This window comes from Taudactylus pleione, unplaced genomic scaffold (assembly GCF_031769625.1).
Source record: "Taudactylus pleione unplaced genomic scaffold, aTauple2 ptg000501l, whole genome shotgun sequence".
Taxonomy (NCBI): Eukaryota; Metazoa; Chordata; class Amphibia; order Anura; family Myobatrachidae; genus Taudactylus; species Taudactylus pleione.
The window spans coordinates 763,821-779,181 of record NW_028284903.1 but is presented as its reverse complement, the minus strand read 5'-3'; the positions used below and the strand labels follow the sequence as shown (position 1 = coordinate 779,181).

Below are 15,361 nucleotides of genomic sequence, written 5' to 3'. Positions count from 1 at the left end.
GGGCGTGCCGGGGGCGTGGCTGCCCAGACGGAGGCATTCCCATGGGAACGCCTACCGTCTGGGTCCGGCACCACTGACATCATTTTGGCCGCTCGCTATAGCTGTGGGTGGTCACCCACAGCTATAGCGAGCGGCCAGGAGGCTGCTCCAAAAAGGAGCAGGGACGGCCCTGATTCAGAGCGAGCGCTCTGTCAGAGCGTCCGGCTCTGAATCAGGGCCTAATTCCACAGTCATGGTAATGTTGAGGATGGAGGCCCGACCTTCAACTTTCCATTGGTAGCTCGCGCTGTGATGCACCCCTGCTAATTACCATACTAGGTGAGCGTTGGGGGTGTCAACTTCTCCGCATGAGACTGGAAGCGTAGCGCTCTCCTGGGACATCATAGTCATGCCCAACACTTCTAGTAGAACACTGACATGGAGGAGGAGCAGCAGCCAATTGCTTCATAAGATATCAATGGCACCTTAGAACCAGTGGTTCCCAAACTTCCATAAATCACGGTGCCCTAGAGTATCAGCAATTTTTTCACGGCACCCCTTGGCCAAAAGTTTCTTTTTGAGAAATTCAGAAAAAATTATTAGATTGTAAATTGTGCATACCGGTCATCCTTAGGTTTAGCTATGTAATTGCGCTTCTGTTTTTCCACATATTTTATTAGTAGCTACCAGCACTGGTTTTGCCCATCACATTGACCATAAATAATTTGATTTGGTCCTAGCCCACCAACCCCTGCAAGTGTCCCATGGCACTCAGGGTGGGAACCACTGCTCTAATCCATACTGCGTGTTTGTTTTTTTTGCTTGCGGCGATCATATCGCGCTCTGTAAGACTGGGGATAAAAGCATATTTGTAGCTCAGGTTGAGCTTTAGTAACTTTGCTTCTTGAGTTTATGTGCAGCTTTGTTTTATAAGAATATCATTCAGAAGTCGCTAATTATGCATTAATTATACAATTATATTTCTGGAAATCTATTCCCTATAACAAATCACTGATGCAATTTAGTTAGCAGCAAATTATTCAGGAGCAGAATTGTGTCTTACCCGTTTTACATAAAGCACTCTAGTTAATTTTTAATCAGAGGCAAACACTTCCATTATAGAATTACAGTAGCACTGACTTACAGCCAGCTCATCATGGCAGGCTCCAATCCGGAAAGAACAAGAATGTAGATTTGACACAAAGCAATATAAAATATATGCACACTTATGACCAGAAGCGTGGTTAAACACAAAGTGTTCTTATTTTCGTGCACAGCTGACCCTGCATGGAGAAATCGTGTTGGCTAATTTGATTTGTTTGTCTTTTTTTGTTTGCATACCAAACTGCCCGGAGTTCCCTTGGGATGCAGGCCAAAAATATCCAGTTAAACCAATTAAAATCTCATCAAAATCAGTTTGATTGTTTTGTTAGGTAGGTTTGCAAATCCAACCAGATGACATCACTTCGTAAAGATGTAATGGCTTTCATTTGAATGCACATTACACTGAATATGCATTCATTTTGAAAATCATATAAATTTTGCAGACATCTGCTTGATAAATGATTAGGTGAGAAGTGCTATAAAAATGGACTTCTCTGGGGATCGGTATGAAATACCGCCGGACCTATGTCCAACGGTTCAAATACCAACAGCAGAACACCGCCAGCCTCCAAAATCCTGATCGTAAGTATATTAACTATTACTAACCCTTCCCCCCCCCTAACCCTCCTTTAGGGATGCCTAACCCTAACCCCCCCTGTAAGTGCCTAACCCTAACCCCCCCTTTCCTGCAGCCTAAACTTAAGACTCCCGGGGGGATGCCTAACCCTAATTCCCCCCCTGGAGCCCTAAACCTAGCCCCCCCTCCCCCGCACGCGGCTGTCCGCGCCCGCAACCCGGCTTAACTTCGTTCGGTATGCCGGGTTCCCGTTGCAGGGATAATGACAGGAGTCGGTATTTCGGCACCTGTCATTAGTCCCCTGTCGGGATTATAGACAGTCGTGAAGCAGGGGGTCAGCATTTAGACTGTCGGCATCCAGACTGCATACCCTTCTGTGTAAGGAAGTTTTCCATATTGCCTCTCCATCTCTATTACCAAGTAAGTATAATTCCTACACATTCAATCCTTTGTATTGAACCAGTTCAGAATCTAGAAGCATTGGATACTTGTGTTCTAAAAGAAAAGGCAGCTCAGGGCTTGACTACAAATGTGTCCACGTACATCTTGCTTCCTTGCACGTTAAATAACCCGTCTAGTCACGCCATGCTGTGGCGTGACTCTGTAGCGCCGTGTGTCTTACCGTGTGACTGTTTACCTTCGAATGCATCATATTCACAAAGCAAATAGGACGCAAAAGCAGCTTCTGCTGATTAAAATGATATGCATCATGTCCATATTATCTGTGCGACTGCGGGCGTATTTGCTTGCGAAGCGCTACGTTACAGTGTCACAGCCGCTGACACTGTAACGTAGCATTTCGCATGCACACACCCGCAGTCGCACAGAGAATATGGACATGATGCATATCATTTTAATCAGCAGAAGCTGTTTGTGCGCCACTATGTGAATAAGATGCATTTGAAAGTAAAAAGTTGCACAATGAGACACTTGGCACTACCGAGTTGCAAGGAGCTCACGTGTTCTGTTTAACGTAACTTGTAGCGCACGGAGGTAAGATGCATGTGGACACATCTGTATCTCCCAGGCTAATTGGATGATGTGGACAGAGCTGCAGGCCCAGGTGCACAGCTGACGCTAGGGCTCACTGCACAGCACAGCTCTGGGCAACAGACAAAAGTGAGGGTTAATTACTTTACTGGCTTCCAAGCAGCCAATTTCCTCTCTCTGTTCTTCATCGAACATTTGCTGTTCCAGTCATCAGCATGGTATGTTTTCCTGTGCCAACTTGTCTCAGACAAGAGATTGAGGTCTTCTCAAGCGCCATTTGAGCCTCATTTCCCATTGACATTATGTTTTTCACACGCACATAATTTGACACCATGAAAATCCGGTGGCAGAGATTTGATTTCCTATTATCTGTGTCACAGGCTGAGGCTCTAAGGGTACAAGGCAGAAACCTGGTCAAACCATCAGGATCAGATCTGTGCAGCAAAGCTTCTGCCATATGTATTAAAAACAACACAGAACTAGACCTTTGCAAATAGGTGGTCATATGGTGCCTTATGGGATGCCACATTTTAGTAAATATGGTCCTTACTATGCTTCAGGCAACAAACATTATATTTATATCTCGGTGGCATATGGATTAATTGTGCTTCAGAGTGCCATATGCTGTTAGCACTGCATAGGAATAAATTAGTACATTACCTCTGACTGCACCCTCAAAATGTATTTAATATTGCAGAGGTCTAAAAATACAAAAGTAAGTTTTACTAAACTGGTGATCCTGCATTATGGGGTTTTGCCCTCATAATTATATACCCCAATATGTTCTAAAAAACAAGTGTAGCAGTCACCCATCCCTCTGTGAGCATGTGCAGCCTTAATATCATTCCATGCTCAAATTGAATTAAAACAGAGTTTTGCCAAAAGTAACTATTTTTCTGGCTATAACAATATTTGGTAGCTGTGATTTCTGGCAAAGGAGGTGTTGGTAAGTTCTACCTGTCTGGGTGCCCAAACTATTGCACATGAAACAGTCACTATCTTATTTTTTTTTTTATTTTCACTCTGTACATTGAGCAGATAAATAGTAAATGTGCAAAAATACGTTTGTACACTGCAGAGGTTGTATCTTCTTATTACATACAGAAATATGCAAGTTGACCGACCAGGGGTGCCCACACTTTTGCGAGTAATTCTAATTCTTCTTTATTTGTCATTGACAGCACAAGTGATGCCAAAGAAAAAAACAATACAACATATACCATACAGTAAGATAGGCAGCAAAATTACACTATAATACAACACCATATAACTATTTATTTATTACCAGTTATTTATATAGCGCACACGCAGCGCTTTGCAGAGAATAGTTGGCTGCTCACATCAGTCCCTGCCCCAGTGGAGCTTACAATCTATGTTCCCTCTCACATACTCACACACATACACACTAGGGTTAATTTTTGTTGGGAGCCAATTAACCTACCAGTATATTTTTGGCGTGTGGGAGGAAACCCACGCAAGCACAGGGAGAATATACAAACTCCGCACAGGTAGGGCCATGGTGGGAATCGAACCCATTACCTCAGTGCTGTGAGGCAGTAATGCTAACCATTACACCATCTGTGCTGCCCCACCGTTAAGCTAACCGTTTAACATAAGCACGGCTGCAGGAAAAAAACTATTGCGCAAATGCTTTGTGCGAGTGCGCAACGCTCTAAAACGCCTATTTGATGGCAAATTCTCAAAAAGAACGTGATTAGGATGGCTGGAATCTGCTAAGATAGAACTTGTTTTCTTCCGGAGCCTTTTTTCATATATCTCCTGTGTGCCCGGTAGCACCACTCCAATGATTTTACTAGCTGTTCCAATCACCCTATTCAACGCCCTCCGCTCAGCCACAGTACAATTCCCGTACCAAGCAACAATAGCAGTCAATACGCTTTCCACAATGCTACGGTAAAAATTTAAAAGGGTTCCCCTACTCACACACGCAGATCGCAAGCGGCGCAAAAAAAAACCAAAGGTTGGTGCGCCTTCTTATCCAAGAAGGCTGAGTTTAAGGACCATGACAAAGTGTTTGAGACATAAAACCCCAACAACTTAAGGGAGGGTACTACCTCAATGGTCAAACCGCCTAGACACGCCGGTGCCCTTATAGGAGTACTACGCTTCCTAAAGTCGATAATCATTTCTTTTGTTTTCATCGTGTTTAAAAGGAGGCAATTTCCCCTGCTCCACTCAAACATCCTATCCACCTCATCTCTATAAGCAAGTTCATCCCCGTTGGTTATCAGACCAACGATAGTGATATTGTCCGCAAATTTAACAATCTTAACAGACCGAGACTGGGACACACAATTGTGGGTGAACAAAGAATACAGAGCAGAGCTCAAAACACACCCCTGCGGGACTCCAACATTCAGCACCAACTCCTTGGAGCTAGTTTTCCGAAACTTGACCACCTGGGGTCTGTCAGATAAGAAACTTAGCAACTACTGAGTACAGGCAATAGTTATACGAATTTAAGCTGCGTCTACACTTGTGACTGAAGGGATGTAACTAGGAATTTTCACGTTGGTAGCCCTCATAGAGGACATGTCAGTGGAACTGCAGGGTAAGCTGGAAGCATGAATACGCCTGTTCTTTTGCACCAAGGGCAGAACTGGTGCAGGGGCGCACTGATGATGACTGGTATCAAACCATGTGTACGTATAGTCGCGGTTCACTTACAAAGATGTGTACAACCCTGCCTACAGGTGATTATATATACATATGTATCTCTGTGTAAGCAATACGGGAGCAACAGGGGCGTATCTATAATGGGTGCAGGTTGTGCGTTCCCCTGGGCCCAAACCGCACACCGTGCTCCCATTTATTCAATACTTACCTCTCTGGAGTCCAGCGTCGGCAGTAGCAGCGCCGTACAAATAACCGGCAAAATGGCGCGGCGGCCATTTTTCCAGTGCCTTGCGCATGCGCAGTGGGGGAACCGTTGGGAAAATGGCTGCCGCACCATTTCCCCGGTGACTTGCACATGTGCAGTAGACTCTGGCACAGCACTAGAGTCTACCAGGGCCGGACTGCCCATCATGCGAATGCCCCCTTTGTGTCGCTGCCACGCCCCTTTTGTGGACGTGCAGGGAGACTGCCAGGACTGGTCAGCAGCCCCAGTCTGTCCTTGGAGTCTGCTGTTGCACTGCCGGCCGTTAGAGAAGGGGGCCCCGGGCGGAGACTGCACACAGGCCCCCTCTTATTACGCCCCTGGGGAGCAATTATGACAGACTTGTGTTCAAATCTGCTTAAGTTCCATGGTCCTAGTGAATTGTGAGGAGTTATACCAACAACAGACACCTACTTATGCTGATGTATACATGCATGCAAGAGCCTGACCTCTGACACACTCCTATTACATAAATTATTTCTGGCTGGTTCTGTAACACAGAAAAACAGAACACAGCTGCACCACCTTGCACAATTCATTCTAGGATACATCATGTAAATGGAAAATTCCCCAACCTCAATTTAAGTGCTCCCATATGTAACATGCAGTGCAAGCAAAGCGCCACCTATCAGTCTGCTGCGTCGAATGCGAAATCTGGTTTTGTATGTACTCACATGCAATTGCGGGTGGCGAGATCTCGGTGTATGAAGTTTTTCGCACTGAGATATTCCATCCCGCTGCAGATATCAATCATGAACCTGATTAAGGTTTGTACTGGCAGGGTCTGTGGATACATTAGGCAAATCAATTCATACATTTTACTCATAGGTCAGTACAATACAATGTATGACTGAAAACATTGTAACTGAGATAACGTTGCGATTAGCTCTGACCAGATAAAAGTATTCAAGTGTATGTATATAATTTGTATATGATTCCATCATACAGAAAGAACAGAAACTGACACCATTATTTCAAAGTAGCCATCAAGAAATAAAATCATGACACTGTATAGGCCTGTGATTATTACATGAACAGTTGACCTTTATGACTTAGTGCATAAGCCTATTAACTAATATTGCAAATATTTACTAAAGCCATTACAACCAATCAGCTTTTGCCTGCAAGTTAGACAATTAAAGCAAGCGTATGATTGGTTGCTATGGTTTCAGTGCAGATTAGCATCTTTGATCAATGTTCATAAATAACCCTCACTGTGTAGACAGATACATGGGACTAAAGGCAGTATAAACATGCTCTCATCACGATCACCTTAAATACAGTAAGTACAAATTATGTCTCCCAGATTGGTGTAGGATGCCGACACAAAAGAGTAAAAAAGTGTCTATAACTTTGATTCACAAAAAACAATATACACACGTACACTCATTGATAATCACTTAAGCATAGACATTATTCGGCGACTGTCAGAAACAGACATACAATAACATTAAAAAATAAATAAATCTGGAATTCCAGTTAACATGTCTTTATTAGATGACATTTAACTACACGTTGGTTTCTTGAACATTAAGGGGTCTATTTACTAAGCAGTGTTAGGAGACAGTGAAAAGTGATAAGGTGCCAGCCAATCAGCTCAACACAGCCTGTGAGGTGACAGTTAGGAGCTGATTGGCTGGAACCTTATCACTTTTCACTGTCTCCTAACACTGCTTAGTAAATAGACCCCAAAAACACCCGTAATATAGCCTCAAGCAAAAAAAATTGCTTCACGTAGAGCTTGTGCATTACTTCTGTTCCACAACAAATAGTATGGCCAAATTACAAGTAATTTCACTGTTCTCCTGCATCTGATCCTCAAGCACTATAGCCTTCGCACAACAAAAAAGAGAAGTTAAAATTGAATCTATGCCAGACGTAGCACTGTAAACCAACTTGGACTAAGGAAGTTCTACACATGTGCCACTGTCATCTTACCTGCGATCTGCACGCATCGCGGGAATGATGTCACTGTAAAACGCGCCTGCGACCATAGACATTACATTGGCAGATCGCTAGTGCAAATATACACAGCCTGGCGCGGCTAGTTTGCACATGCGTACGCATCGCAGGTAAGGTGACAGCGGCCACATCTGTATCGTTCATGGAAATTACTTCCTAAAATCTGTAACAGTAATTGGAGGTAGATGGAATCTAGTGACAAAGTTGCAAAGAGTCATTTTCCACATATTGCTCAAGAGATATCTCTTTATCTATATAGCATTGTTAGCTAAATGACACAAAGTAATACATATTTTAAAGAAAAAACAGATTTGTGTTCCTGCACCACATTATTAATCTAGGGTAGTGCATGGCAGCTTGAATCATCCATAGCTCTTAAGTAAAGCTCTATGGGAGAGCAAAAATACATTCTAGCACTCATGTTTCCCTATAGAGAGAGTGTGAAAACCCCTTTAAGTACTTATTGCGTTTTTTGTGTAATTTGCCATCTATATAATGGACAGGTTTGCTGGAGTGATCAATCCTATAAACTGTGAGGAAACACACAGGATTTTGGCAGCCGGCTTTCTGATCGTCGGGATAATGACTACATCCCCTTTATACACCTCAGTAAACATACAGAAAATGAGATGTAGTTAATACCCCGACGATCGGGATGCCAGCTGCCGGAATCCCGATCACTGAGAGAACACCAGCGCTGGAATCCCGACATGACTGGGGATGCAGACGCCGAAATCCCCGCAGGGCAACATTACTTACCGTTCCCCTGTCGGGAACCATCGGGATGCTGCTGTCAGTGTACTGACAGCCGGCATCCCCTCCGTCAGTATTTCATAACGATTCCGTATACAGTGATTGTGCTTTATCCAGCTTCTACAAATAAGAGTATATACAATGTACGTGTGGAGTGGTTACATAGGGTGGAGAACGGATAATTCGTGGGATGAAACCAATATTTAACATTCATCAACTCGGAGTCCATGATGTGAAGTGATTCCAGTGAATGGGGAAGCTCTTCCGGTCTCCAGTGTGGACCAGCCTCCCGTCTGTATTACCAGAGTCCAACTGAGCTCTGTGAGCCAGATTACTAACGATAATAGTGTGTGTTTCCTCACAGTTAATAGGATTGCTCACTCCAGCAAACCTGTACATTATATATATATATAGATGGCAAATGACACAAAAAAATGCACTAACTACGTAAAGGGGTTTTCGCACTCTCTCTATAGGGAAACATGAGTGCTAGAATGTCTTTTTGCTCTCCCATAGAGCTTTACTTAAGAGCTATGGATGATTCAAGCTGCCATGCACTACCCTAGATTAATAATGTGGTGCAGGAACACAAATCTGCTGTAACAAACAGCAACTAAAATGTAGATATTATGGAAGGGTTGAGGCATGAATCCTATGTTGCTCTTTAATTCCCTGAAGAAAGTTTGGAGTTAAACGGAAACGTAGGACAGTGGCCAATGTGTTCTGTATTTGGAGTGAGTACCTGGTGTGCCGCCATCAGTCTGATACATTGTGGAGGGCACCGGGGCAAGTACCCTGTCTGTAGTGGAGTGCCGATTTGCTGTATCTTTATGTGTGTGTACGAAATCCTCTTGTGTAATGGTATTTGGGTTTGTGCAGCTTCTGTCTCACATTTCACAATGGTAAAGAAAAAGATCCCCATGCCCTCTCACTGAAGGAGCTAGGTGAAGCTAATGGAAGTGTTTGCTGCCTTTTTTTAAAGGGTTTAACAACCTCTCGTGGTGACTTTGAAATAGGGAAGGTCCTTTTTTTAGAGCAGGTTTATAGAAAGTCAAAACCACTTCTTACAAATGAATTCAAATTTATTTAAGAGTTAATCGCAGTTGGTTCAAACACAGCACTGGTGGCAGGGAAACAACGTTTTGTATAAGACAGATGGAAGAAGGATAGAAGACTTCTGGATTGTGACTTTAACACTAAGAGAACACAATACCGCCCCTCTGATCTCATAGCTCCCCTACAGTGCGTACCCTGGAAACACACAACCAGTTTATACTATTATTCTTCCATAGGTCTTAAGCAACACATTGTTTTCCCTGCTACCTGTGGGGCTTTTGAACTAAATGCAATGAAGTCTTAAATAAATATGAATCCATTTATAATAAGTGTTATTGATTCTTTCTATTGGTAGAACCTGTGCCAAAACAGAACCTTCCCTATTCATTATTTCATAATGTACAGCACAGTGGAGAACAATGCAATCTTGCCAAAATACCCTGCAGAAAACTATACACTTGGTCCAGAAAAGCAAATACTGAATAACTAATTTATTCCTATTAATACATGTTGCATTATGTTGTTTGTCCTTGTTATTTACTACATATTTGCCAAAAATATAACATTTATTTACAGAATACACAAAAAAATATTCTCTACCATTACCTATCCTCAATCATATTACTGTTGCTGAATCAGGAAAATAAAACACAAAACCTCCCCCAAAGCATTAAACCCCTACCCCTGCGTAACCCCTTATTAGATTTTATTTAATAAAGCACCAGATGTGTTTAATGTATCTTCTTATCTGCTGAATAATTCACCTGATCAATCTAAAAAGCGTTTCAAAGACACTAATATGGAGTTTCAATACTTTCCTACCTTCTGTATCTCAGACACAAGACTTTGGGAGAGAGTCAGCAGAAACCAGTTTTCCTATTAGAAGGCTGGTATCACATGGGAGAGATACCGGTAGGTCTATCTGGAATAATGAAGTATTCAATAACCCATGTGAGACGAGGCTTACAGCTCATCAACACAAGAACTTTGTTAAATTTCCAGGTATTTATAAAGCATCCTAACGGTCCTATCTGTACCCAAAATCACAGTATGATCCTGGAGATTAGCAGACAGAATAAACTGCAGGCAAAGGGGTCAGACAGTAATGAAAGCAGTAATGCAGCAAAAACACAAAGACTGGGAAATAATGTGTGCACAATTTTCTTCTGTTTTGTTGATGTTGGTTTTGTCATTGTTACCTGTGTGATCTCAAGAGGACAATTCCTAAAGCAAAATAACTGATGATCAACAATAACAACGACAAAACATATAAAATAAGCTTGCAGAGAAATCACCCCTTTGTATACTTACAATGGGCTCTTCTCCAATGCGTGACATCAACAGGAATGTGTGAAGATCCCCATGCTTCATGAACGGTAGAATCACCATCGGAACCGGCAGTCTTCCCTTGGTACGACTTCTCAAACTCACCCCTAAGTTTAATAAGAATAAGCAGGTATAAAATCCACTGACTTATAAGGTTACTGGATAAATAACCCAGATGGAATTTCAGTATATCAGCGGCACAGACAATATATTTCTAAATTCACGGATATCCCATTTAATAATAATTATTTTTTACTAATGTACAAAAGTAATAAGCATATTCACTTAAATAGAAAAAAGTTAGACAAACAATCAAACAAAAAATCTGAAATACCCCACAACTAGTACCAGGCAACATTTGATGACTTGTATAAGCATTATACAGCCTGACAGACTTCATTCACAGACAGCTGGTAAATGTGTGTGTTTTTCTCTGCCTCTCTCTCTCTACCATGTATTTATTATATTATGAGAACGCAAGGAATTTTTAGTTTCCTTCATTCCAGAGCCATAACTAGATATTTTAGTACCACGTGCCAGAAAGAGCTTTGGGGTGCCCCCCATAACGTAAATGGGGACAGAGTGTGCCGCAGGCGTACGGGTGAAAATAGGGGCGTGGACTTGTAGGGATAGGATATGGTCACACTATAATACATCAATTCACAAAACTCCCCCCCACCACTAAATCTCTCAGCACTTACATGTACAGCTCCAGCTCCTATTGTATTGTATTGTATTTATTGTTGTCATCAGCAAAACAAGTTTGACAGACGAAATTACATTGCACTTTTTTAAAACAGTGAATAGCAGTCCATGGTAAAGGTTATCACAAACAATTTCACAAAAAATAATAAAATTAAAATTAACTAAAGAGATACAATCATAGCATTCAACATGCGCACAGCAGATGGAAGAAAACTAACCCTCAAGCGACTCGTACGTGCCCGAAGTACTCTAAACCGCTTTAAAGATGGGAGCTTATCAAAAAATTCATGAAATGGATGGCTTGGATCCGATATGATACCTTTGGTTCTCTTTAGAACCCTAAGCCCATAAACATCATGAATAGTTGGCAACTGCACGCCAATGATTTTGCTGGCGGTCCTAACAACCCGTTCCAGTGCACATCTTTCACTCGCTGTGCAGTTGCCATACCAGATAATGATACCAAACGTCAGAATGCTCTCAATTGAGCATCTGTAAAAGTTTAGCATAGTTACTTTGCTAACTCCCGAGGCCCTCAAACGTCTTAGGAAAAACAAACGCTGTTGCGCCTTTTTAATTAGGGACAGTGTATTTAAAGACCATGTCAAATCTGCCGCAACCTGGATACCCAGAAATTTAAAAGACTCAACTATATCAACATCCTGGTTGTTAATAGACACTGGCAATTTCTGCTCTAAACATCTCCTACGAAAATCAATTACCAGTTCTTTTGTCTTGTCACCATTTAGGAGCAAGTGATTATCACCACTCCAAGAAACCAAATTTTTGATCTCTTTCCTATAATGGGACTCATCATTCCTGCTAATTAACCCAACGACTGCAATATCATCAGCAAATTTGATGATTTTCACAGAATCAGAAGTCGACACGCAGTCGTGGGTAAATAGCGAGTATAATAGGGGGCTGAGAACACAACCCTGGGGAACACCAGTCTTAATCAACACTTCCCCCGACACAGCACCTCCAATTCTAACTACTTGTGGTCTATCAGTTAAAAAGTTTAAAACCCAGTTACAAATAGACCCACTTAACCCCAAGTCAAACAACTTAGATGTTAGTGAGACGGGAATAACCGTATTAAAAGCAGAACTAAAATCAACAAAGAGTATCCGAACATAAGAATCCCTCACTTCCAAATGAGCTAAAATAGAATGAAGTGCTGTAAGTACCGCATCATCAGTGCAACGATTTTTCCTATATGCAAACTGAAAAGGATCAAAATCTGCTGGGAAAAAAGATTGAATATGTCCTAATACCAGCCTTTCAAAGCATTTCATTATCAATGAAGTTAGTGCAATTGGGCGATAATCATTAAGGCATTTTACTACCCCCTTTTTTGGAACTGGAACAATATTTGCCTTCTTAAAACATCTCGGCACTACACAATTAAAAAGGGACAAATTAAATAAGACCGTTAATATCCAACTTAACTGGTCTGCACACCCCTTGAGGACTTTACCGCTAATCCCATCCGGGCCGGCTGATTTACACAAATCAACCCGACGTAGACATTTAATCACATCATACTCCTCCAACATAAGAGGAGACTCCCCCACCCGGGGAATTTGGGGCGTAACAGAAAAACTATTCTCTTGATCAAACCTAGAGTAGAACAGGTTCAAATCTTCAGCTAATAGATTATTGTCATTGCTAATCACCTCCTTTTTTATTTTACAACCAGTAATATCCTGGATCATCTGCCACAGGCTTCTCGGATTCCTGTTATCATGACTTCTAGCTTCAATCTTTGCGGAGTAACTAATTTTAGCCCTCCTAATACCTTTCTGCAATTCACACCTGGAAGATTTTAACATTTCTAAATCACCACATTTAAACGCTCTGTCACGAGCCTTGAGTAGAGATCGAACTTCCCCGTTCAACCAAGGCTTCACGTTGGGAAATATTTTAATACTCTTTGTTACTGTAACACTATCCATACAGCAACCGATGTAACCTAATACCAATGATGCTAGAGAGTCAATATCTATATCGCCATTTACCCTACTCTCATCAATAAACAAATCCCAGTTTGTGAATTCCAACATATCCTGTAATCTAGTCAGTGCGTCCTCCGGCCATATAGTTACCAGATGTCTGACCGGTCGCACTCTCCTAACTAATGACCTGTAAACAGGTATGAGAAACAGGGACATATGATCGGATCTGCCAATATGGGGGCAAACAACAGTTTCATAAGCTGACTTGAGGTTTGTATACACCTGGTCCAAGGTACGCATGCCCCTAGTTGGAGCCGATACATTTTTATATAACTTAGGCAATACTTTCCTCAGATCAGCTTGGTTGAAATCACCTGCTATAATAAAAACTGCCTCAACATACACAGATAGTAATTTCGCAATTTCCTCATAAAGAATTCCCAGGGCAATTGTCACATTAGCCTGAGGGGGAATATAAACGGCAATGATAATTGCCACCGAAACTTCTCTGGGCAAATAAAAAGGTCTACATTTGACAGACAGATATTCAATATCCACTGAGCAATGATTACCAATACAGATAGCATCAATACACCAGGTACGCAGGACATACAAACACAGCCCCCCACCCCTACTTTTCCCTGATGAAGAAGTTCTGTCTGCTCTGAACAGAATCCTGTTTCCAAAAGAGACCGCAGTATCCAGAACTAAGTAATTTAGCCAAGTCTCGGTAAAAATTAATACAGAGCAGGACTCCAGATGCTTCATGTATGAAAGAACTGCATGTAATTCGTCCAGTTTACTAGTCAGGGACTGAACATTTGCTAGAAATAAGCTAGGCAAAGGGGGTTTGATAAAACATAAATTGAGCCTGGCTCTAGTACCAGCTCGGTTACCCCTTTTTTGCCTCCTCTCCCTCCTCCAATGCCTCTTCCAACCCTTCCTGCATCTCCAGGGATAACCGAGTCTCCAGAAATGCCCCCCTCCAGAGCGCTGCCCACCCCCATAATCTCTACTTCCATTGCCGTGCACATGGCTCTTCTCACAACTCCAGTCTCCAGACCAGCCACCACTCACCACCCCAGCTGCGACAGACCCATCCAGGGCCGCCACGCTTGCAGGCACAGTAACTCCAGGGGCAGCAGACACACAAGCTCCAGAAGCGGCAGCAATCCCAGCCACCCCCGCTCCACCCACAATGCCTGTGGCTGAGGGGTTACCCGGGGCTGTACCTCCCTCAGAAACCTGCACAGCCTCTGCGCCGGACCCAACAGCTCCTGCAAGCGGCTCCACTCCACCAGCTCCGGAACCTGCCACTCCACTCCAAACTCCAGTCAGGCGGAGACCAAGGAGCACCTCGCGGGGGTATGTGATCCCACACCGGCCGCCGTCACCACACAGGACTCCGACAAGCAGGAACAGGACCAACCACACCACATCCGGAGCGCGCAACACACGGACACCCGGACCATAGGAATCACCATCACCGGCACCAACGGTAAGTGCAGCCGCAGCGTATACACGCGCCGCCATGTTTGTTCCATAGGTATATCACTGTGGGAGCCGAGGTAAGCCACAGTCTCTGTCCCCATCTGTGCTGCTACCCAATGCCGAAGGAACGATTCCTTGGCGCAGAGCACTCTGGGACTGGGCTGGGAGAGACGACATGACGTCTCTCCCAGTCCCTGAAAATACTACAGCAGACGGGGAGGGGGCGGAGCTCAGGGGGCAGCCAGCTGCAGCTAGGGAAGGCCATCGGTGTTTCCCATCAATGGTTACCATCATTGATAGCAAGTAGCCATCGATGGTTACCAACTATGCAATGGATGACCATCGATGGTTCACAAACCGATGGTCATCCCTATTTATTTTTGACTGACTGGCCCGTGGGATAATCAGAATATGGGGGGTGGGGCTATGCTCAGTGTCCCGGCACCTTGAAAGAAAAAAAAATTTGATTATGCTTAGACATCGATGGAGGGAAACCATCTAGTTCTCCCCCATCGATGACAGTCATTCGACATCGACCATAAACTATCGATGATTATGAAT

The 15,361-nt window shown here is 43.1% G+C and overlaps 1 protein-coding gene across 1 annotated transcript in view; it reads right to left on the bottom strand.

The window, feature by feature from the left end:
• TYRO3 (TYRO3 protein tyrosine kinase) overlaps positions 1–15,361 on the bottom strand; it is a 214,023-nt gene that overhangs the window by 20,559 nt on the left and 178,103 nt on the right. Inside the window, exons 15-16 of the mRNA XM_088449938.1 lie at positions 10,632–10,753; positions 6,224–6,333 (exon numbers count right to left, since the gene is read on the bottom strand). Of these exons, the coding sequence (XP_088306064.1) occupies positions 6,224–6,333; positions 10,632–10,753 (232 nt within the window). The remainder of the gene's footprint in view (positions 1–6,223; positions 6,334–10,631; positions 10,754–15,361) is intronic.